Genomic DNA, 21,353 nt, shown 5'->3' with positions numbered 1-21,353 from the left:
TACAAGATATGGGGATATGCAGGCAGAGACTCTGCAGGCGGGCCTGCTGCAGGCGTGCCGCCTACTGCACCCCGTATAAAAGTACCGTATGGCTGCATTTGTCTCGAAAAGCCGGCTGCGCTCTTTTCTCTCATCGTGTCCTCCTTATTTATTCCGAACCGACGTGACTCGACTGAGGCTCCTTTCGTCGAATAGGCGAGACAACGCCAACGACAAGCACAAAGACTACTACACCGTACTCGAATTGACGCCCAAAGCGACGCAAAGCCAAATCAAGGCCTCCTACAAGGATCTCTCATTTAAATGGCATCCAGATCGAAACAGGGGCAACGAGACGGAAGCGCAAGCACGATTTACCGACGTCAACGAAGCGTACAACGTCCTCGGCAACTACGATCTACGAAAGAACTACGATCGACGTCGAAATCGTCACGATCTGGTTCACCATTCCATGCACTTCGATGCGACGACGTCTAAAACAGACTCCGCCCATCAGTTCGACGAATTTTATCGGAATCATTATTACGGTGCGCTAAAACGCCGACAGACGACGAAAAAAGAGAATCGTATACGGAGAGAAGCGCGTCAACGACAGACCATATCAGAAGTCGATCAGAAACGACTGATGGTTGTCATAGTAGTTTTAGTACTTGCCTTGGGACTCTTTATGTCTGATCACAAACGTAAGAGCAGCTCTTACGATCAGACGTGAAGTGAGACGTATCTAAGCATTTTCTGCCTATAATATTTGAAAATTAAGAGGTGAAGTGAGAGGTCTCCAATAGGTTGCCCTATATTTATGATTACACTACAGTGGTGTAGTGTACTTCACTTTGTGAAGACAAAGGCACAAAGATCTAAACGACGTTAGTTCTGTGTAGAGTTCTCATTCTGTTGATGATAAGCTGCTCGGTTTCCAACCAGGTGACGTTCCGTCATTTAGAAGAAGGCTTGACATCTTTTCTGCCTTGATTCGGAGCTGATGACACGCTTTTCGTTTCAGTTCGAACTGGGCAACAAAGTCATTCACGTCAAGTTTTCCATCAAGGAACTTCTCAGAGAGGCGCTACACGAACACAAGCACGCCTTTATTAGGCGGAGAGAGTAAGAGAGAGAAATTGACTAACATCTGTCTCTTCCTCGCTCTTCGTTGCTTTCTCCTGCAGCATTTGAAGGCAATTAGCAGGCGTCACGGATTGACTGTAAAGTTCTGTGGCATCACAATTCATCTACGTATGTATAGAAAAAGGATTTCGAGTCTATGTACCCAATTGAGCTTTGTCGGTGTCGTAGACTTCTTTGACTCCTCGAGCTACTTCTAGAGAGTCGATGTAGTTCGTTTTCTTCTCTTCTAGAACGGGCGCCTGAGCGAGATTTGCCTGTGCTAGGCATCGGATGTCGTCTCGAAGTGCCTTGTGCCTCCGCTGAATATCCCTTATCTGGAGAAAGGAAGAAGATTTCCGTTTAGGCTACGATCGAAACCTCGAAAAGCCTAACTCACTTCTGGTATTTCCTTCGCAAATTGTCTTAGTTTGTCGTCGTCATCGAAAAGGCGCTGAAGCTTCTCGGTTGATAGGGACGCTGCAGCTCGCTGACAAGCTTCGTTCATCTCAACGCACTCAATGACATCATTGTTGGTCACATGAAAATCTCCCGGCTTATTTAGCTGACCATGGCCGCGAAAGCGGTGAATTTCTTCTGTCAGCGTTGCTACCAGCCTGTCGAACTTGATGTAACGTTTAAAGGAGCCACGTCGGCAAGTCTTCGCGCCTTGGCATGTAAGATTGCAGTTACAAAACCCGTGTCCGAGCCTCACCACTTTCTTCAGCTACGTCGCCTGCCGAAAAAGATGCTAGTAGCGAGAAGGTGAGTAAAACTGCATGTATTTGATAGCGTTGGGATTTCGAGCGTTCAGTAGAGATCTACAGAGTTTTTCTTGACTAGGATTTTCCTACTCACGAAAACGTGTCAAAGCGTTCCATCACTCGAATGAGGTCCTTGCAAAGCGTAAATTGAATTTGCTTATCTACTTGTCGCTTCTCCAGGGCCACTACAACGCATGGCAGCGAATTTCATAGGCTAACCGAACCCGATCAAGTTCAAATGGGAGAAATGAGTTACCAGATTAAAGTAGTAGCGTTGAAGTAGAGGGGGTAAAAAATGTGTGGAACTGTTGCCCCTAGATTGCTGCTCATTTGTTTGATATTCTGACCAGTCAAGGAGACTTCGATCATCCTCTGTGTCAGGTGCGCGGGATAAGAATTCTTTGCACGCTTAATCTATTGTCGTAAGCTACTGTAGGATTGCGCTGAAGATGTTTGCACTCAGCTGAGTCGCGAGACAGAAAAAGTGAAGGAAGAGAATCAGCACTATAGGTGGTGATCTACTTCAGACATATTATGCATTGCGAAGTGCACTTATTAGCTCATACTTACAACAACTCTTGGATGGAGATGAAGAAAACGATAGCGATACTGACGAAGACGAGACGTCTCTGTCTGAAAAGCTGGCTAAAGTGGGTCGGAGATGTTCTTTTTGACATAACAAGGTAGTCTTTCATATCTGTCAGCTCTTGAAAGAAGAGAAGGACTTGAAGAAGCGCGTCGTTTCAATGGACGAAGAACGAAAGGAAGTTGGTCGAACGATGGAAAAAGAACAAAACGAATTGAAGCGTTTAGAGGCCGAGGAAAAGGCGTAATTACTATGCATCGCGCTGTTCTCTCAAGTGATACTCATTTTCTGTTAGATACCTTGAACGTTTATCTATGTATCAGTATCAGAAAAACGAACTGCTGGAACAACAACAATGGTAAGTATATGCAGCGTATAGAGTACTCCATAAAAGAAGAACGCCGTCTTTTTTAGCACGGACATTCAGTTGAAACACGCTCAAAGTCAACTTGAAAAACTCAAGAAAACAAATATTTTTAACATGACATTTCACATCTGGTCAGCTATAATATTGCATATAGATAATCAGCTGGTGATGGGCTCTTCTCAAGGCATAGCGGTCATTTTGGAACTATCAATGGCTTTCGATTGGGAAGACTCCCCGGAGTTCCTGTACGTCTTTTATATATTGATTTGAAATTGTAGCATTGCTTGGGCTATTAGGTTGAGTGGAGCGAAATTAATGCTGCGTGGGGTCAAGCGATACTGCTGCTCCACGCCTTGGCGAATCAATTAAGTCTTCGATTTGAAAGGTGCGTCACTGTTATCAGTCCAACAGATACGAACAGATATGGCCACGTGGCAGATACAAGCTCATACCTTTCGGAAATCAATCATATATTGAAGTGCTGGGAGAGAAAAAGAAAGATCTGCCACTGTAAGCATTTTTCATACGTGATGGGGCTCGTATGACGTAGCTGTCGCGTGTTAGTTTCGGTACAGGTGGTTTGAAGTTTTTGTGGAACAGCAAGTGAGATGAAGCTTCCGTTTTTGACAGATGATCATAGTGTATCTTTAGATTTGACCAAGCAATGGTTGCCTTTCTCGATTGTCTTCAACAGGTAGGAGACGGACACAGTTTGTCTGACTAGGAAAGAAATGCGTTTGCGTGGGTCTAGTTTAAAGTTGGTATTGAAAAAGCGGGATCTGGCTTCCATCTTCCGTACAGGTTTGTATGACGTACAGTATTTATTTGCTTTCGACATTGAGTGACGTTAGAATTGAGAAAGATAAAATTGGCGACGCGCACGGCGAATTTTCCGTGAAGTAAGTCTAGCATGTGAAGAAATAGGTGATGTACTAAAAGTATCAAAACAGGATGACGCTGAACTCAGAGGAACACTGGACTAAAGCTCTGAAGTTCCTCCTAACCAATCTCAAATGGGGACTTGCCTACGTTGCAGCTAAGTACGACAAAGAACAAGCGTAGCCACATTCATTAGTGATTAGTGAATTTATAATGACGCACGTCCGACGTTGTCCGGGCTCGCAACCGAAAAAAATGGCGGCTGTCAGTACGCGAGGCGTCGTCGCAGTTCTCGTTCGAGACGTCAACGCTCGGACTCTTCTCCAAAAAGAATCGACGTCGAACGAATGGTCGCTGCCGAGACGCAACCTCCAGCGAGACGAAACGTTTCACGGCGCCGCTAAATCGCTAGTAGAGGTATCGCAGGTCGTTTGCAAGACGCGAAAACACGAGCGCACGATTTCTTCGCAGCCATTCGGTGGCAAACTAGAGGGTCTGCTTCGAATGGAGCACTCGCTCGTCGCGAGAAGAAGCGAAGCGAGTTTGAAAGTCGTCTACGTCGCCGCCGTCGATTCGGCGCCGTCCGATGACAAATCGTTTCGATGGTTCGTTGTCGATGAGATCTTAAAGGAGGACGCGGCGCGAGCAAGCGAGGAAGCCGTCGAGTGGACGAAATACGTGAAGAACGGTAGAATAAAGCGAAAGTAACCGACGAAGGGGGGTCTAATAACTCTCCGTTTAGGAGGTCAGATCGTTCCGCTGTCGGCTTTGTCTTCCTCTTGTACTGACGATACGACAGCGCCCCCGCCGCCGCCTTCGGCGGCAACGGCGTCAAGCAGCCGACGAAAGTTTGTAAAGCCGCTTATATTGCTCAATGAGAAGCCTACGGCGGAAGCAGCAGGAGCAGCGATGGAAATCGACAGTCCGACGGACACGTTTTGGAAAAACGGACCGGGCAGTTTGCCCGAGGCCAATCAGGAGCTTCTAAAAGCAGCGGGATATCTTCAGTCAGGTACAGCGGGGGAGGAGGCCACCAGTACATTACAGGGTTCTGCCGAGAATTTTTTAACTTTGGGAAGAAGGTCTGGAAGAATAGATATAATACGCAATTTTACAATAGAACAGTTGGCCAGTCCCTTGTCATTTTACTGTAATTTATTACAGGAGAGAACAGTTGGCCAGTCCCTTGTAATTTTACTGTAATTTAGAACAGTTGTCCAGTCCCTTGTAATTTTTCACTGTAATTTATTACAGGAGAGAACAGTTGGCCAGTCCCTTGTAAATTCACTGTAATTTATTACAGGAGAGAACAGTTGGCCAGTCCCTTGTAAATTCACTGTAATTTATTACAGGAGAGAACAGTTGGCCAGTCCCTTGTAATTTCACTGTAATTTCTTACAGGAGAGAACAGTTGGCCAGTCCCTTGTAATTTCACTGTAATTTCTTACAGGAGAGAACAGTTGGCCAGTCCCTTGTAATTTCACTGTAATTTCTTACAGGAGAGAACAGTTGGCCAGTCCCTTGTAATTTCACTGTAATTTATTACAGGAGAGAACAGTTGGCCAGTCCCTTGTAATTTCACTGTAATTTATTACAGGAGAGAACAGTTGGCCAGTCCCTTGTAAATTCACTGTAATTTATTACAGGAGAGAACAGTTGGCCAGTCCCTTGTAAATTCACTGTAATTTATTACAGGAGAGAACAGTTGGCCAGTCCCTTGTAATTTCACTGTAATTTATTACAGGAGAGAACAGTTGGCCAGTCCCTTGTAATTTCACTGTAATTTATTACAGGAGAGAACAGTTGGCCAGTCCCTTGTAATTTCACTGTAATTTATTACAGGAGAGAACAGTTGGCCAGTCCCTTGTAATTTCACTGTAATTTATTACAGGAGAGAACAGTTGGCCAGTCCCTTGTAATTTTACTGTAATTTATTACAGGAGAGAACAGTTGGCCAGTTCCTTGTAATTTTACTGTAATTTATTACAGGAGAGAACAGTTGGCCAGTCCCTTGTAAATTCACTGTAATTTATTACAGGAGAGAACAGTTGGCCAGTCCCTTGTAAATTCACTGTAATTTATTACAGGAGAGAACAGTTGGCCAGTCCCTTGTAATTTCACTGTAATTTATTACAGGAGAGAACAGTTGGCCAGTCCCTTGTAAATTCACTGTAATTTATTACAGGAGAGAACAGTTGGCCAGTCCCTTGTAAATTCACTGTAATTTATTACAGGAGAGAACAGTTGGCCAGTCCCTTGTAATTTCACTGTAATTTATTACAGGAGAGAACAGTTGGCCAGTCCCTTGTAATTTCACTGTAATTTATTACAGGAGAGAACAGTTGGCCAGTCCCTTGTAATTTCACTGTAATTTATTACAGGAGAGAACAGTTGGCCAGTCCCTTGTAATTTCACTGTAATTTATTACAGGAGAGAACAGTTGGCCAGTCCCTTGTAAATTCACTGTAATTTATTACAGGAGAGAACAGTTGGCCAGTCCCTTGTAATTTCACTGTAATTTATTACAGGAGAGAACAGTTGGCCAGTCCCTTGTAAATTCACTGTAATTTATTACAGGAGAGAACAGTTGGCCAGTCCCTCGTAATTTCACTGTAATTTATTACAGGAGAGAACAGTTGGCCAGTCCCTTGTAATTTCACTGTAATTTATTACAGGAGAGAACAGTTGGCCAGTCCCTTGTAATTTCACTGTAATTTATTACAGGAGAGAACAGTTGGCCAGTCCCTTGTAATTTTACTGTAATTTATTACAGGAGAGAACAGTTGGCCAGTCCCTTGTAATTTCACTGTAATTTATTACAGGAGAGAACAGTTGGCCAGTCCCTTGTAATTTCACTGTAATTTATTACAGGAGAGAACAGTTGGCCAGTCCCTTGTAAATTCACTGTAATTTATTACAGGAGAGAACAGTTGGCCAGTCCCTTGTAATTTCACTGTAATTTATTACAGGAGAGAACAGTTGGCCAGTCCCTTGTAAATTCACTGTAATTTATTACAGGAGAGAACAGTTGGCCAGTCCCTCGTAATTTCACTGTAATTTATTACAGGAGAGAACAGTTGGCCAGTCCCTTGTAATTTCACTGTAATTTATTACAGGAGAGAACAGTTGGCCAGTCCCTTGTAATTTCACTGTAATTTATTACAGGAGAGAACAGTTGGCCAGTCCCTTGTAATTTTACTGTAATTTATTACAGGAGAGAACAGTTGGCCAGTTCCTTGTAATTTTACTGTAATTTATTACAGGAGAGAACAGTTGGCCAGTCCCTTGTAAATTCACTGTAATTTATTACAGGAGAGAACAGTTGGCCAGTCCCTTGTAAATTCACTGTAATTTATTACAGGAGAGAACAGTTGGCCAGTCCCTTGTAATTTCACTGTAATTTATTACAGGAGAGAACAGTTGGCCAGTCCCTTGTAATTTCACTGTAATTTATTACAGGAGAGAACAGTTGGCCAGTCCCTTGTAATTTCACTGTAATTTATTACAGGAGAGAACAGTTGGCCAGTCCCTTGTAATTTCACTGTAATTTATTACAGGAGAGAACAGTTGGCCAGTCCCTTGTAATTTCACTGTAATTTATTACAGGAGAGAACAGTTGGCCAGTCCCTTGTAATTTCACTGTAATTTATTACAGGAGAGAACAGTTGGCCAGTTCCTTGTAATTTTACTGTAATTTATTACAGGAGAGAACAGTTGGCCAGTCCCTTGTAAATTCACTGTAATTTATTACAGGAGAGAACAGTTGGCCAGTCCCTTGTAAATTCACTGTAATTTATTACAGGAGAGAACAGTTGGCCAGTCCCTTGTAATTTCACTGTAATTTATTACAGGAGAGAACAGTTGGCCAGTCCCTTGTAATTTCACTGTAATTTATTACAGGAGAGAACAGTTGGCCAGTCCCTTGTAATTTCACTGTAATTTATTACAGGAGAGAACAGTTGGCCAGTCCCTTGTAATTTCACTGTAATTTATTACAGGAGAGAACAGTTGGCCAGTCCCTTGTAATTTCACTGTAATTTATTACAGGAGAGAACAGTTGGCCAGTCCCTTGTAATTTCACTGTAATTTATTACAGGAGAGAACAGTTGGCCAGTCCCTTGTAATTTCACTGTAATTTATTACAGGAGAGAACAGTTGGCCAGTCCCTTGTAATTTCACTGTAATTTATTACAGGAGAGAACAGTTGGCCAGTCCCTTGTAAATTCACTGTAATTTATTACAGGAGAGAACAGTTGGCCAGTCCCTTGTAATTTTACTGTAATTTATTACAGGAGAGAACAGTTGGCCAGTCCCTTGTAATTTCACTGTAATTTATTACAGGAGAGAACAGTTGGCCAGTTCCTTGTAATTTTACTGTAATTTATTACAGGAGAGAACAGTTGGCCAGTCCCTTGTAATTTTATTACAGGAGAGAACAGTTGGCCAATCCTTTGTACTTTTACTGTGTTACAAGAGAGAACAGTTGGCCAGTCTTTGTAATTTCACTGTAATTTATTACAGGAGAGATAGGGTCGGGGCCGACCCATGCCGACCCATGTGGGCAGAACCCTGTTCAGAGAGCCGTTTTCCCATTACTGTATATGCTCTGTGTACACATAGAACAGCAGAAGTTGAAGGAACTATTCGTTCAGTCGACGGGAAGTTTCAGCAAATTGTTGCCGGAAAAAGCGTTTACTAAAATTCTACTGGGCCTTGGGGTGTTGATGGAACAATGTTCGTCATGCTATCGAGCGTTTAACGTTGCAAACAATCCAGAAGGTATCAACTATTTTGAATTTCTCCAAGGACTCGCGGCGATGGATCCAACGACGAAGCACGGTGGCAAGGCGGGTGCAATTCGCTGCCAGTACATATTTCGTTTCTACGATGCCGACAAAGACGGAAAGTTATCAAGGAAAGAAGTGAGGTAGGAGTAATAGCGTCTGAATGAAACAAATGTAGAGTTGGTTTATAGCAAGGACGTTTCCTAGGTCTCTCGTCATGGACATACGCCGCGGTAGAGGAGACACGTTACTGGATGACGACGTCGATGCGGAACTTTGCACAAGTCTCGAGTGAGTCGTCGATTCTCGTTGTATCTAAGCGCTAACCCACGTGTAGCGTTCTCGATCACACCGATGGAACGGTGTCGCTCGACTCCTTCCTGAAAGCGGTTGGTTCGCTGAAATTTCGCGGCACGTCGGCCCTGTTTCGACTCGTTCACAGTCCCGTCACCAAGTCGCCGGCTCCAACGCCCGGCTTCAGCATCACCGAGACGCTGGTCAACGCGGCGGCGACGGCGGCCTTACTCGTCATTCCGAACGCCGTTCAAGTGTCACCGAAGCCCAAATCAAAGTGGGATCGGCCGGCTCGTTTGCCTCCGCGCGCCGTCGACAGTCCGGCGAGAGTTCGACTGTCGTCGACGGCAGCGACGGCAGACGAGTCGTCGTCGTCGGCGGCGGCGGCGTCGTCGGCGAAACGAATGCGACACGAGACTGAGTCGGAAGTGTATACCGACGATCGTCCTCTGGAGAAACCGCTCATCTTTGCGACGCCGTCGACGCAGCACAAGCATTACGAATTGGCAACGCATACGGTCAAAGTGCGACGGAGTGGAACGCTGAGCGACGTGAACGCCTTGTGGGACTTGAAGGCGACGGACGGCGACGACGGCGACGACGAGGACGAGGACGACGCGACGGCGTCGAGGTATTTGGATCCGGAAATGGAGAAGAGCAAATTCTTTCGAATGATGTCCGTCGATTCGTTTGATCAGGTAGTCGGAAAGGGACGAGACCTTTTTCTTCTTTTCTCGTATTCTCCCTTTTCAGAAATCGAATCCTAATGAAATGTTGTCCGGTTTGCGGTATTTTGAGAGGGCGCTGAAGAACGACGGCAGCGGACACGAGAAGGAAGCGTTTTCGTGGGGTCCCGTCAATCGGACGGCGCTTTCCGTCTGCCTTCTCTCGCTCTGTCAAAAAATGAGAGACTTATTCAAATCGGAACCGAGACTCGTCCGTCTCAAAGCGCCGACATATATTTTAGGTAAAAGCACACCTTCTGCGTGACCGATTTCGGGCAAGACTTTTCTATAGGAGATATACACGGTAATTTTCACGACTTGGTATGCTTTGAGAAAGTCCTTTGGCGCATGGGTCCCCATCTGACTCCGTGTAATTTTCTATTCTTGGGTGATTACGTTGATCGTGGCGATGACGGAGTTGAGGTAAGTGGTCGACGACTATTGGTTGCTCTTCGAAAATGGCCTTTCTCTGCTGTCTGTTTTTTCAGGTTATTGCCTATTTATTTTCTCAGAAGCTCTTAGCGCCGTCGAAATTCTTTCTCATTCGGGGAAACCATGAACTACGTTCTATACAAGAATCCTTTACATTCAAGGAGTAAGCGTAGTATAGCACGTACAGTACACAGCATTGTTTTTGCTGCGTAGCGAGTGTATTGAGAAATTTGGGGACATGGTGGGTAAGCAGATTTGGGAGGCAATCAATGATTGCTTCGACGCTATGCCGGTTGCGGCAATAGTCGACGACAAGGCGAGCTTCCATCTTTCGTCGCGTATATGCTATCCGTTAAAGTTCTTGCACGTAGATTTTTTGCGTGCACGGCGGTATTCCGAGACCTTGCTACGGCAAGGGTAAGGTGTCCGCAATAGACCGCATTCCGCCGGTAATGAAAGACCCCGAAGTGGAGAGTCCACTAGCTTGGGAATTAATGTGGAGTGACCCGGCAAGGCGAGTGCCGTCGGTACGGAAAGGCGACATTCAAAAACCTTATCTCTACTGCCAGGAATATTGAAACTAGCGAAGAGATACGAAAGGAATTGGAAGCTAACGGAGGGTTTGCGTTCAATGAAAAAAGGGCAACAGCTAACATTTTCAGGTATTGTACGAATTTGATCCCTAACCGGGATTGCGAGGCAGTGCTATTGTCATTAGTGAAGAAGCTCTGGAATCCTTCCTAAGAAGAAACGATCTCTCCCACGTCATTAGAGCGCACGAAGTGAAGCAGATCGGCTTTCAGGTTGCGATTTCTTTGTCGTCACACGCAATTAGAACCAGTGCTTCTCTCAGGTTCAGCATCACGGCAAATTGCTAACCGTCTTCTCGTCGTCTCACTACTGCGGCTCGGGAAATGAGGCGGCGTGCGTTCTGGTCGATTCAAACAAAATACGTATGATTCGACTCGACACCATGCGGTAAATGAAATGGAATGATAAAATTTAATTACTGCTTTTTATGAGAAATCTAGTCTTAGAGGCAGGCGTTTTTTTAACCCTAGCCTATGTTCCTCGTACTCTTTCCCTACATTTTTCTCTCCCTAACGGACACGAGCCGTATAGCTCCCGTTTTCAGGGCCGGGTTGGGCCCCGGCGGTTCAAATTGTCGTTGATCCGATTCCACGCCGCTGTGGCTTTTCAGCTCCAGATGCATGGCGAGATCATCAAGAGGCGGTAACGTAATGGTCTTTGACCAGTCGGGCGCTTCGATTCCGAGAAGGTCGCGAATATGCTTCGAAATTATCTGAGATTATTGAGAAGTTAGTCTGTTTCGTTTGCCCACGGAAGTTTACTAAATTGACCTTGACGTGCTCGAAATCGGTTACGCCCATGCTCGGTAGAGTTGAGGCGTCGACTCGAATCAGTTTTCTCCCGTTGATCATGTTTCCTCTAAAGCATTCCTGCTTGTTTGTAGAATATGGGCGTTGCTATCGGTAAACAGCACGTGTTGTCTCAAGGACTGACCTTGTACTGTGGAAATCCCTGACTGGATATCCAGTCGGCCACCTGGTCGTAGTCCCAAGCTGTACAGCTGGGTAGAACGACGTCGGCTTCGGACATCAGACTTCGTCGCTAAGGCAACGCAAACGGGACACTTCTCTCCCCCGCCTACACTGTGTCGAAATCCACAGAAAGAAAAGATTTTAGCCTTTCTTTTGACAGGCAGTCCAAGTCGCTTCAATCGGATAGGAAATCGCAATGAAAAATATTGCTGGTAAGACAAAGGCGGGTGTTCCGGGACATCGGATTGCGTGAGACGATTGCAAATCAGTAGTACTTTCCTTCTCTGCGCGTTTTTGGCCATGGAACAAGTTGCGATGGGGTTAGCTTTAGCCGCAACACTCCAAGACCAAGCGCCAACTCTTTCTCCTGTACCGCTAGTGCGGTAATCACAGACGAATTGGATTCGACACAAGAGAATACGCCCCGATCGCGATGCCGACGCCGTCACGCCAAGTCACACAAAGCTCGTCCGTTGTCTCACGCAATCTCAACGGCTGGTCGTCGCAAAGTCGGTCTAAGAAGCAAAAAACGCGTGGAAAATTGTACGCCCAGCAAATGAGTTATGTGACGTGTCATAACACCTTCTCATAAAGCTTACTACATCAGCGGCTACGTGCTCCACGAAGAAGAATTGGACGTAGACGATATCGTGCCAGAATTTGAGTCCAGCTTCACGTCTCTTCTCAAGAATCCTGATCAAATGGAGGTATGTACAGTAGACATAGCCACCCCTGTGTGTCATTGTCTTTGAAATTATTAGTAGTGAAATTACTCATGGACCCTGTGAGTAATTTTCCATTTCTATTACAATTACTCGTGGACCCTGAGAGTAATTGTTTTTGAAATTATTAGTAGTGAAAAATCGCGAAAAAAACTAACCGCAATCCTCCCCCGCCACCGCACCCATCTTAGCATATTTCACTGCGCCGCAAGAGATTGATTGACTCCAGGCGGTAAATCTTCTCCGTGCCGCATTGCTCGCAATGCTTTTTCGCCTCTCTGTAATCTTCCGCAGGAATAGATTCGTTGACGTCGCATCCTCTCGCTCGTCCGTACAGAGGTGTAGGCAAGTCGTCGTTCCCCGCCGCCGCCCCCGCCCACCACACCCATCTTAGCATATTTCACTGGGCACCGGCGCGCTGCGCCGGCGCCAAGTGAAATATGCTAAGATCCTAACTATATAGAACTACGTTCGTGAACTTCGAACGCGTAGTTCGTAGAAAATCGATGCTTTTGTTCGAAATTTCGATATTTATCGAAGCTAGTCGTTCCAACATCGATCTTCGTAGGTTTCGAGAGACTAAGCGTGCCTAGAAATGCCGATCTCGTACTAGCGGTGAACTAGATGTTAGAAGAACGACATTTTGTGCGTGGGAGACCAAGAATGGCGATATTTTTGTCCTTTTTCGCGCGATTCAGTCGTTTCTTCCACTAGTTGAAGTGAAAATGCAATTCTAAAGCGTTTCGATCGCGTCGATTCGACGAATCGTTCGTTTTAGGCGAGAAAACCGCAATGCGATCGGAAAATGTCGCTATTTTGGTGCTTTCGACTCGATTCGAGCGTCTCTTTCTAGTCTAGTAGATTGTTGGGTCATAGAACTTTTTTGATTCATGGGATCGACCAATCTTTAGTTTTGGCCGAGAAAATCGCGATAAAAACTAACCGCCATCCTCCCCGCCGCCGCCCCCGCCCACCACACCCATCTTAGCATATTTCACTGGGCACCGGCGCCAAGTGAAATATGCTAAGATCCTAACTATATAGAACTACGTTCGTGAACTTCGAACGCGTAGTTCGTAGAAAATCGATGGTTTGCTCGAAATTGATTTTTTGAAGCTCGTTGCTCCAACTTCGATCTCCGTACATTTCGAGGGGCTAAGCGTTTCTAGAAAGCCATTAGACTGCCGATCTCGTACTAGCGGTGTACTAGATGTTAGAAGAACGACATTTTGTTCGTGGGAGACCAAGAATGGCGATGTTTTGGTCGTTTTTCACGCGATTCAGTCGTTTCTTCCACTAGTTGAAGTGAAAATGCAATTCTAAAGCGTTTCGATCGCGTCGATTCGACGGATCGTTCGTTTTAGGCGAGAAAACCGCAATGCGATCGGAAAATGTCGCTATTTTGGTGCTTTCGACTCGATTCGAGCGTTTCTCTTTTTAGTCTAGTAGATTGTTGGGTTATAGAACTTTTTTGATTCATGAGATCGACCAATCTTTAGTTTTGGCCGAGAAAGTCGCGAAAAAAACTAACCGCCATCCTCCCCGCCGCCGCCCCCGCCCACCACACCCATCTTAGCATATTTCACTGGGCACCGGCGCGCTGCGCCGGCGCCAAGTGAAATATGCTAAGATCCTAACTATATAGAACTACGTTCGTGAACTTCGAACGCGTAGTTCGTAGAAAATCGATGGTTTGCTCGAAATTTCGAGATTTTTCGAAGCTCGTCGCTCCAACTTCGATCTCCGTACATTTCGAGGGGCTAAGCGGGTCTAGAAAAGCCATTAGACTGCCGATCTCGTACTAACGGTGAACTAGATGTTAGAAGAACGACATTAATTTGTTGCGTGGGAGACGAAGAATGGCGATATTTTTGTCCTTTTGCACGCGATTCAGTCGTTTCTTCCACTAGTTGAAGTGAAAATGCAATTCTAAAGCGTTTCGATCGCGTCGATTCGACGAATCGTTCGTTTTAGGCGAGAAAACCGCAATGTCTTGAAATTATTAGTACTCATGGACCCTGTGACTAATTCTCTATTTCTAGTACAAGTACTAGTAGACCCTGTGTGTAATTGTCTTTGAAATTATTTGTACAGTGAAATTACTAATGGACCCTGTGAGTAATTCTCTATTTCTAATATAATTACTCGTAGACCCGAGTCACTATGTTTTGTTTTCGCTTGAGAGGTGACCAGAACCATCAGGCTTCTTTGTATCAAGGAAAACTTGATCAGTGCACTCCATTATTTTCGTTCTTATACATAGACGTGGAGGGAATTTTTGAATCGCAGCGAGGAAGAGCAGGTTCGCTATTTGCGTTCGCTGGACGAGCGCATTCCAAACAATGACGCTGCCGCCGCAGCAGCTGAAAAGAAAAGGCTTCAAAGTCATTAGATTTTGATATACTGTAGGATTTTATTTGTAGCGTCTTGTGCATTTAGGTCTGCATCCTCCTGCTGCTCAGGACTGTTTTAGGCGAATTAGTCGTCGTTTGAGAAGCGTGCTTCGGAGCAGGCATCTACCACTGGTTAGGGAATAGAGAGGCTCTCTTGATATGAAAAGATTTTCTTGCAAAAAGGGTATTATTGAGCGTCTTGAAGAAGAAATTGCTTGGTGCTTTGACTCTAGTCCTGACGGTGTGATGGTCTGTCTGATTGAGAATAGGTGAGAGAGAGTGTGGGGGTCGTTTGTTCAAGTATTATTTTTGAAGTTATAATCGTCTGCTGCTTCATGCTGTCTGCCAGTATTTGCATCTATGCTCAGCCAGTAAAATCAAACAAGCGAGTCGTGTATATTCATAGAAGTATTTTCTTTAGCTTTTGTACGCGACGGAGTCTGCCATACGGAGATCGAGAACGAAAAGAGTTACTTCTTTGCTCCGACGAAGACGCTCGTCGACTACCTGCAGACATGAGTATGATGTTATACCCCCTAATGTTACATCGTCTTTCATATTTATAGACCAGTCTTTTATGTAATTCGTACAAACGCGCTTTATCAACTAGTTAAGACTTCCAGGTAAGAAGTATCCCACGCATGTAGCTAAAATGACGACAATCCCCAGCGCTGATACGACAAAAACAACTCCATTGTTACTGTACCAGGAAGAGTATACGGTTCTATTTGTGCCAAGCACATTTCGACATTTCACACTCGATCGCCACTGAAGCAGAGCGGGAAACACCCAAACGGCAAAGAAGGCTGGAAAACCGGATATCTTATCCAAAACCAACATGTTGGACACGAAACATGCGCCGATCAACGGAGCAACGGCGCAGACAATTCGACTTGTCGTACGCTGCCATCGACTCGACGTCACGCGCACGTCGCCGGTCAGCAAATGATCGACCATGTTCGCCATGACAATGATCGTCACGGGATAGGCTGTGCACGCGTCGATGCTTGGAAACAGAACGACGGCGTAGGAATAGACGCGAAGAGCGACGCTGCGTCCACGACGAGCAAGGCAATCCTACAGAAGGAAATTCAATACTTATCTATGTATGTATGACCACATCCACTGATTCTCTCTTTCTTACCCAGTTGAGTGAACAGACTTCGTTTACATCCGATTTGAAGCGAATTGCAACTGCAACGCCAAGCAGTCCATATATGATCGTCGTGCAGCCGAAGACCGACCAGAAGATGCGAGCGAGCTTCGACTTATTACGAATGGGCTCGCTCAGAGTCGGTATGCCGACGTGAAGCATTTGAGCGAAGACAAAAACGGGCAGAGCAGCCAGAAGCCCGTTCCATTGTAGTCCCGTCCACGACGCCGACGTCACATTTTGTCCGACGTCGCACGACGTCTCCGGCGACCTCACTTCGACGACAATCGAATAAACGATCATCGAGCCGATGATAGCGAATCGTACGAGCGCCATGACGACTTGCACGACGGCCTGCTCTTTCAATTCGAGACAGGACAGCGGCACGACGACGACGGCGAAGAGGAGAACGCAGAGCGCGTAGCTGTTCCAGCAGCCGTCGTTCGTCGGCTGATAGACGTCGAGGAAATCGTTTTGACGGCACTGTTGAAAGCGAATCGAATCGAAGGGTATCTTGCACGCCCACGCGGCCGCCGCTGTCGGTCCGGCCATCCACTGAGAGAGAAACTGGTAGATGAGGAGTGCGACGAGATAAAGATTGCCAGCGAATGGGCCCAGGAATGTGCGACACAGTTCGGCGATTTCGAATCGGCGATGCGAGCCGACTCGGAACGACTGGTAAGACGTCTGTAGCGACGGTTGATTGGCGGCTGTTTCTAGGGCCTGAGCGCGAGCCATCGTTTCGAGCGTCCACATGGCTGGTAGGGCGACCGCTGCGGATACGATAGCGAGCGTGGCGAGACCCGCGACGAGACCGGTGTGGTAGAAGACATAGGGAACTCCGAGGAAACCAGAGCCGACGGTGTAGTTGAGAATGACGCAGAAGCCAACGAACGAACCATAGGATTTCACTGCACTCATCTCTACGGGCGTTTCAGTAGTACTCGCCGGATGTTGTTATGGGAAGCAGTGTTTCTTACCAGTCCCCAGTCATTTATTAGCAGGTAACTCAATACCTATATTAGTAATAGTAAAAAGGTTCTGTTAAAAGAGAGAAAGAGAGAGAGAAAGCTAGCTATTGTCAGAAAGTGTCAGCAATTGTTGAATACAAAGGATCATCGTTATCATCTGCGTGCTCGACACGCTTGCCTGGTTCTGCAGCAGCAGAAGTAGCTTCATCGTAAACGGGTTCTGTTGCATCGCAGGCGTGAGATGGTGTCCCAGCTCCCAGCTCTTCGTCAAGGTCTGCAGCTTCCTTTCTTGCAGCCTCTTCCAGCTGATCAAGCAAATCAAAAGAATCCAAATCCTGTACCACTGAATCACCGGCAATTTGTTCACTTGGATGAACGTCTTCATAGACATCCTCCACAACGGGTTTCTTTTCGTCAGCCTTGTCAACGAGAACGTCATCATAGACGTCTTCAGCAGCAACAGCAGCAGCAGCAGCAGTGTCGTGATTGTGATCGTCGTCACGAGCCTCCTGACAAACGGAAGAATTCTTCTCTCGAACTTTCAATGCCAATTCCAAGTCAGCGGCAGAGATATGGATATCGTGCCCATTCTCAAGAGAAACAATCTTCGTTCGCTTTTGTCTTATTTGAATCAATTCGGGAGACGAAGTGGCAGCAACGCTGCGCAGAACCTTCTTGGCATCTTTCAGCTGGCGTCCAGTCACTCGTTCTTTGTCTCCCTTGTCGGCGGCAACAGACGTTTTCTTCTTCACAGGCTTCAGCTGAATTTGACTAAAAGCCGACTTCTCCTCTCTATCTTCCTCTTCGTCATCTGAACTGGAGCTGTTCTCGCTGTCGTCTTCGTCCTCTTTCAACAATTCCCCGTCTGAACCAAATGCTTCTTTTTTCACTGTCGACTTTCTTGCCCGATGCGTAAATCGTCGCCACAGCTGTTTTTCAATAGGATCATTCACTTTGTCGGCGTCGCGGAAAGACTCGACGTACTGTGGCAATTTGCTTGCAACCGTAGGCCTGCTTGCCGGATTTCCCAACGTCGTCAAAGTGACGACATTGTCACGGCCGCCTGTTGCCAATAGGCTCCCATCAGGAGATATGGCGACACTTTCAATTTCCCTCAAACCGCTGGGAGACTGGATGACGAGCAAAGCTTCATTATCGTTTTCCTCTTGTGGATCCCACAAGCGAGCAGTGCTATCGCCAACTGACGCCAAAAGAAAATTCGATCCACTCGGATTGAAAGCAAGATTCTTTATGGCATCCTCGTGTCCACTCAACTGATACAATGGCTTCCCCTCTCGCGGTTCCCACATAGTTATCTAGAGGAGGATTCTAAGGTAACCCTCGACTATATAAAAATGATACTACTGTACTGGAACTTAGTTTTCAGGTAAAGGAGCACATACTATTATGATGGATGCCTACTTGGTGTACTCATGGTGTACTCTAGTTTCAATTCTCACCTTTGTGTCCGCAGATCCTGACGACATCAATGAAGCATCCGACGACCAACGGCAGCAAGTGACAGCGTCGTCGTGCCCGTTCACGAGCACCTTCAACGGTTTTCCGCCGACGCGCGCGTCCCATATTCGAATCGTTTCGTCGTCGGACGCCGTGCAAAGGACGGCGCTCGTGTGAACGGGATGAAAGTGACAGGAAAAGACGCCTTTCGTGTGACCGTTGAGCGTCTGGAGCAGAACGCCCGTCGCCGGATCCCACACGCGCACCGTCTTGTCCCACGACGCGGTGGCGAGAAGCGAACCGTTGCCCGAAAAATCGCTGTCGAGAACCCAGCCGAAATGTTCGCGCAGCGTGAGAAGATGCTCGCCGTTCGTCGCGTTCCATATCGACGTCGTGAAGTCCGCCGAGCCGACGGCGAGAAGGGAGCCGTCCGGCTGAAACCACGACACTGTTGTCACGGGACTCGCGTGACGGTCTTTCAGAATTGTCTCCGTTTCCAACGTGCTCAAGTCCCATAAGCGAACTTCTTTGTCCCAGGCGCCCGACGCGAGACGGCTGCCGTCGGGGCTGAATTCGAGGCAGGCGATTTGCCACCGGTGGCCTTTCAGTTTGGCCAGCTCTTCGCTTCGAAGCGCTGTGGCCATTTTTTAGTGCGGATACATATCTATCTTATTGTGTCCTACGTCATTCACCGTCTCACGAGGACGTAGTTATTGGATTACGGCAGCACCTGATCTACTGTACTCACAAGAAGTTCTGACTGGATCATGACCTCCGAAAAGGGCAAAACTCCGCGCAAATTCACCTGGGAAGAAGTGGCGGCACTCAACAGTCGTCATAACGCTCACGTTTCCTATCGCGGCAAGGTAACGGATGTTTGCAGATTTGCTCCAGCGAAACTCACGCGTCCCTCTCATTGCTCGCTGCAGGTATATGACGTTAGCAAGTTCGTGGATCAGCATCCAGGCGGAATCGAACAAATTCTTTTGGGCGCCGGTCGTGACGTGAGCCAGCTCTTCGACATGTATCACGATTTCAAAACGAACAAGTACGTAAGAGCAGCGACAGTTGTACTCTACGTCTAACGAAGTCGGTAAAATCGTAAGGGGAGAAAATCGCGGTAGTGGTTTGGTGACTCGAGGTCAAGGGTCAAGGGAGAGCTGTTTTTCGTAACATAAGGAAACTTTTTTGCCCTGGTAGTGTGACCCCGAAATTGCATTGAAATAGACTTGGCTCGTTTATAGGGCTCGAATTTCTCATTGCTCACTTTCTAGGGTTTTGGAAAAGTTTTACGTTGGCGATCTCGTTTCAAATGAATTTCCGACGTACAAGGAGCCAGGGTTCGGGATCTAGTACGAACTCCACTTAGATCATCTGTGTGTTTCATTCATCTAGAGCCTTTGCAATAACTCTGAGGAAAAGAGTTTCGGACAAGTTCAAAGAGTTGGGCATCGTAAGTTCTCTCGTGAATTTATGGAGACGTTACTCTTACGTTTCTCCTCCAATCAGCATCCCAAAGATCCAAAGTGGCCTCTGGCTCGCTACGCTTGCATATTAGGCAGTATCATCATTTCCTTGTACCTTCAGGTGAGTGAGGAAAAAAAACGGCAGTGTATATCCAGATCAAAGGTATTTCTCTACCAGCTCTTTTTTTGGGGGTTTTCTCTGTCTGGTGTCACCATGGGCGCAGTACTCATGTCTCTTTCCCTCACTATGGGAGCCTTTCACTATACTCATGATGCAAGGTACAGAGACAAAAGACTTTTCATATAGAACTCCGTTTATATTTCTTTTGACTAGCCATTATTCAATCTCAACCAAACCGTGGGTATGGACTTTTATAGGGGCATGGCACGATTTTGTGCATGGCGCTTCCATGTTGGTGTGGAAACATCAAGTAAGTGCCTCCGTTTTTTTGCTTGGGGATAATACGTAAAGGCGTTTAATTTTTCCAGCATATCGTTGGCCATCACCCGTACACGAATATTGACCACGCTGATCCGGATATTGTTACAGCTGCTAGCGTATGGGAATGCATGCCTATCTTCAGATGTGTAGGAATAGCCTGTATTTCAATCAGAACGTGCCTGACATTCGTCGCATCAAGAAAACTCAGAATTGGCTACCGCGCTATGTGTACCAGCACATCTACGTTCCCATGTTATATGGATTAGTAAGATAGAGAAAAACGTAACTGAGCATCTTTTGTTATGTTTCTTTTTTTCTAGCTCAGCTCCAAGACACGTTTGCAGGATCTTTATCTACTCTTCTTCGTGAAGAAAAACGGTAAATTTTGTGCTACATTTTTGTAAATACCTGTACATTGTTTTCTCAGGTGACATCCGTTTCAACGACCCGTCGTTTTTTCAGATATTCATATTTTTGGCTGGAAAAGCGTTCTATTTGACTTATCGTACCATTCTTCCATACTTGGCTGGAATGCCACTACTGCATGTGGTGAGCCAATCGAAGTTTGGGGTCCTATTTGGAATGCGCTATTCACTTCGTTTTTTTCCTAGATATATCAATACTTTCTGGTTGATGGTATTTCTGGCTATCTTCTCGCCATTGTCTTTCAAGTGTCGCACGTCAGTGGAAACGTCGATTGGCCTGAACCGGACGAAAATGGTCAACTCCCATGCTGGTACGTTTTTATCAACCTCTAGTGCCAGAGCAACGAGTAGGCTTTCTCTTCTTTATCTAGGTGGGAGCTGCAAGTTAAAACGACTCAGGACTATGCCACCGATTCGTGGTTTTGGACATACGCAACTGGTGCGTATCAAAACTATATGATCAATGCCGTTTATTTCTCTCTCTCAGGTGCTTTGAATCATCAGACGGCTCACCATTTGTTTCCAAGCGTTGCGCAGACAAATTTGCCGGTGGTCACTCCCATAGTGAAGAAGACGTGCGAGGATTTCGGACTCCAATACAACGACAGCGGAACGTTTTGGAAAGCCGTCGCATCTCATATCGGGCACTTGAAACACCTTGGCTACGACGAAGCCCCAGCCTCACAATCGAGACAAACTAAAAAGGTGCTGGCGAAGAAGGAAAAGGGAGCCTGAAGGAACCCATGAGTTGATGTTGATGTTTTCTTGTCGCTTCCTGTATTGACATTTATCGTGTATTCATTGGTCTTCCACTCGTATAGCGCACTGT

The 21,353-nt window shown here is 46.2% G+C and overlaps 8 protein-coding genes across 9 annotated transcripts; 5 read left to right on the top strand and 3 right to left on the bottom strand.

The window, feature by feature from the left end:
* The first annotated feature begins 88 nt into the window (after nucleotides 1-88).
* LOC136187334 (chaperone protein DnaJ-like) lies at nucleotides 89-712 on the top strand. Its single transcript, XM_065974912.1, has one exon. The coding sequence runs from the start codon at nucleotides 89-91 to the stop codon at nucleotides 710-712; it is 624 nt and encodes a 207-aa protein (XP_065830984.1).
* Nucleotides 713-768: 56 nt separating this feature from the next.
* LOC136187577 (vacuolar protein sorting-associated protein 37B-like) lies at nucleotides 769-1,628 on the bottom strand. Its single transcript, XM_065975204.1, has 4 exons — nucleotides 1,502-1,628; nucleotides 1,268-1,439; nucleotides 1,128-1,210; nucleotides 769-1,066 (listed from the first exon to the last, which is right to left on the bottom strand). Exons 1-4 carry the CDS (start codon nucleotides 1,607-1,609, stop codon nucleotides 887-889), a joined length of 543 nt encoding a protein of 180 aa, XP_065831276.1. The 5' UTR covers nucleotides 1,610-1,628; the 3' UTR covers nucleotides 769-886.
* Nucleotides 1,626-3,955, top strand: LOC136187571 (beclin-1-like). The gene is made up of 18 exons (XM_065975197.1): nucleotides 1,626-1,778; nucleotides 1,829-1,866; nucleotides 1,945-1,994; nucleotides 2,046-2,130; nucleotides 2,184-2,246; nucleotides 2,302-2,375; nucleotides 2,425-2,515; nucleotides 2,570-2,694; nucleotides 2,747-2,809; nucleotides 2,866-2,949; nucleotides 3,003-3,063; nucleotides 3,115-3,203; nucleotides 3,257-3,328; nucleotides 3,383-3,421; nucleotides 3,470-3,512; nucleotides 3,570-3,619; nucleotides 3,670-3,717; nucleotides 3,769-3,955. Exons 1-18 carry the CDS (start codon nucleotides 1,673-1,675, stop codon nucleotides 3,878-3,880), a joined length of 1,293 nt encoding a protein of 430 aa, XP_065831269.1. The 5' UTR covers nucleotides 1,626-1,672; the 3' UTR covers nucleotides 3,881-3,955.
* LOC136187565 (uncharacterized) lies at nucleotides 3,953-11,040 on the top strand. Its single transcript, XM_065975192.1, has 14 exons — nucleotides 3,953-4,114; nucleotides 4,169-4,385; nucleotides 4,440-4,709; nucleotides 8,318-8,624; nucleotides 8,689-8,772; nucleotides 8,819-9,473; nucleotides 9,529-9,742; nucleotides 9,793-9,923; nucleotides 9,989-10,095; nucleotides 10,146-10,248; nucleotides 10,304-10,446; nucleotides 10,502-10,594; nucleotides 10,651-10,735; nucleotides 10,786-11,040. Exons 1-14 carry the CDS (start codon nucleotides 3,953-3,955, stop codon nucleotides 10,912-10,914), a joined length of 2,700 nt encoding a protein of 899 aa, XP_065831264.1. The 3' UTR covers nucleotides 10,915-11,040.
* A 591-nt stretch (nucleotides 11,041-11,631) lies between these two features.
* On the top strand, nucleotides 11,632-15,192 carry LOC136187575 (R3H domain-containing protein 4-like). Of its 2 annotated transcripts, XM_065975201.1 has the most exons (9): nucleotides 11,632-11,706; nucleotides 11,764-11,814; nucleotides 11,874-12,037; nucleotides 12,089-12,201; nucleotides 14,480-14,600; nucleotides 14,656-14,741; nucleotides 14,793-14,878; nucleotides 14,925-14,980; nucleotides 15,031-15,192. In XM_065975201.1, exons 2-9 carry the CDS (start codon nucleotides 11,795-11,797, stop codon nucleotides 15,126-15,128), a joined length of 744 nt encoding a protein of 247 aa, XP_065831273.1. In that variant the 5' UTR covers nucleotides 11,632-11,706; nucleotides 11,764-11,794; the 3' UTR covers nucleotides 15,129-15,192. The 2 variants fall into 2 exon arrangements, with proteins under 2 accessions (XP_065831273.1, XP_065831272.1); XM_065975200.1 differs by lacking the exon at nucleotides 11,632-11,706 and having other exon boundaries at nucleotides 11,733-11,814.
* LOC136187572 (transmembrane protein 104 homolog) lies at nucleotides 15,097-16,636 on the bottom strand. The gene is made up of 2 exons (XM_065975198.1): nucleotides 15,754-16,636; nucleotides 15,097-15,686 (listed from the first exon to the last, which is right to left on the bottom strand). Exons 1-2 carry the CDS (start codon nucleotides 16,516-16,518, stop codon nucleotides 15,216-15,218), a joined length of 1,236 nt encoding a protein of 411 aa, XP_065831270.1. The 5' UTR covers nucleotides 16,519-16,636; the 3' UTR covers nucleotides 15,097-15,215.
* A 91-nt stretch (nucleotides 16,637-16,727) lies between these two features.
* Nucleotides 16,728-18,927, bottom strand: LOC136187568 (uncharacterized WD repeat-containing protein all2124-like). Its single transcript, XM_065975194.1, has 2 exons — nucleotides 18,194-18,927; nucleotides 16,728-18,049 (listed from the first exon to the last, which is right to left on the bottom strand). The coding sequence occupies exons 1-2, from the start codon at nucleotides 18,833-18,835 to the stop codon at nucleotides 16,844-16,846; spliced, it is 1,848 nt and encodes a 615-aa protein (XP_065831266.1). The 5' UTR covers nucleotides 18,836-18,927; the 3' UTR covers nucleotides 16,728-16,843.
* Nucleotides 18,901-21,342, top strand: LOC136187570 (uncharacterized). The gene is made up of 14 exons (XM_065975196.1): nucleotides 18,901-19,057; nucleotides 19,121-19,239; nucleotides 19,466-19,531; nucleotides 19,587-19,644; nucleotides 19,701-19,778; nucleotides 19,836-19,936; nucleotides 19,992-20,088; nucleotides 20,147-20,215; nucleotides 20,272-20,364; nucleotides 20,420-20,477; nucleotides 20,527-20,648; nucleotides 20,711-20,835; nucleotides 20,896-20,963; nucleotides 21,012-21,342. Exons 1-14 carry the CDS (start codon nucleotides 18,959-18,961, stop codon nucleotides 21,257-21,259), a joined length of 1,401 nt encoding a protein of 466 aa, XP_065831268.1. The 5' UTR covers nucleotides 18,901-18,958; the 3' UTR covers nucleotides 21,260-21,342.
* The last annotated feature ends 11 nt before the right edge of the window (nucleotides 21,343-21,353 follow it).

This window comes from Oscarella lobularis, chromosome 5, assembly GCF_947507565.1.
Source record: "Oscarella lobularis chromosome 5, ooOscLobu1.1, whole genome shotgun sequence".
NCBI lineage: Eukaryota > Metazoa > Porifera > Homoscleromorpha > Homosclerophorida > Oscarellidae > Oscarella > Oscarella lobularis.
This window is presented reverse-complemented; position numbering and strand designations above follow the sequence as displayed.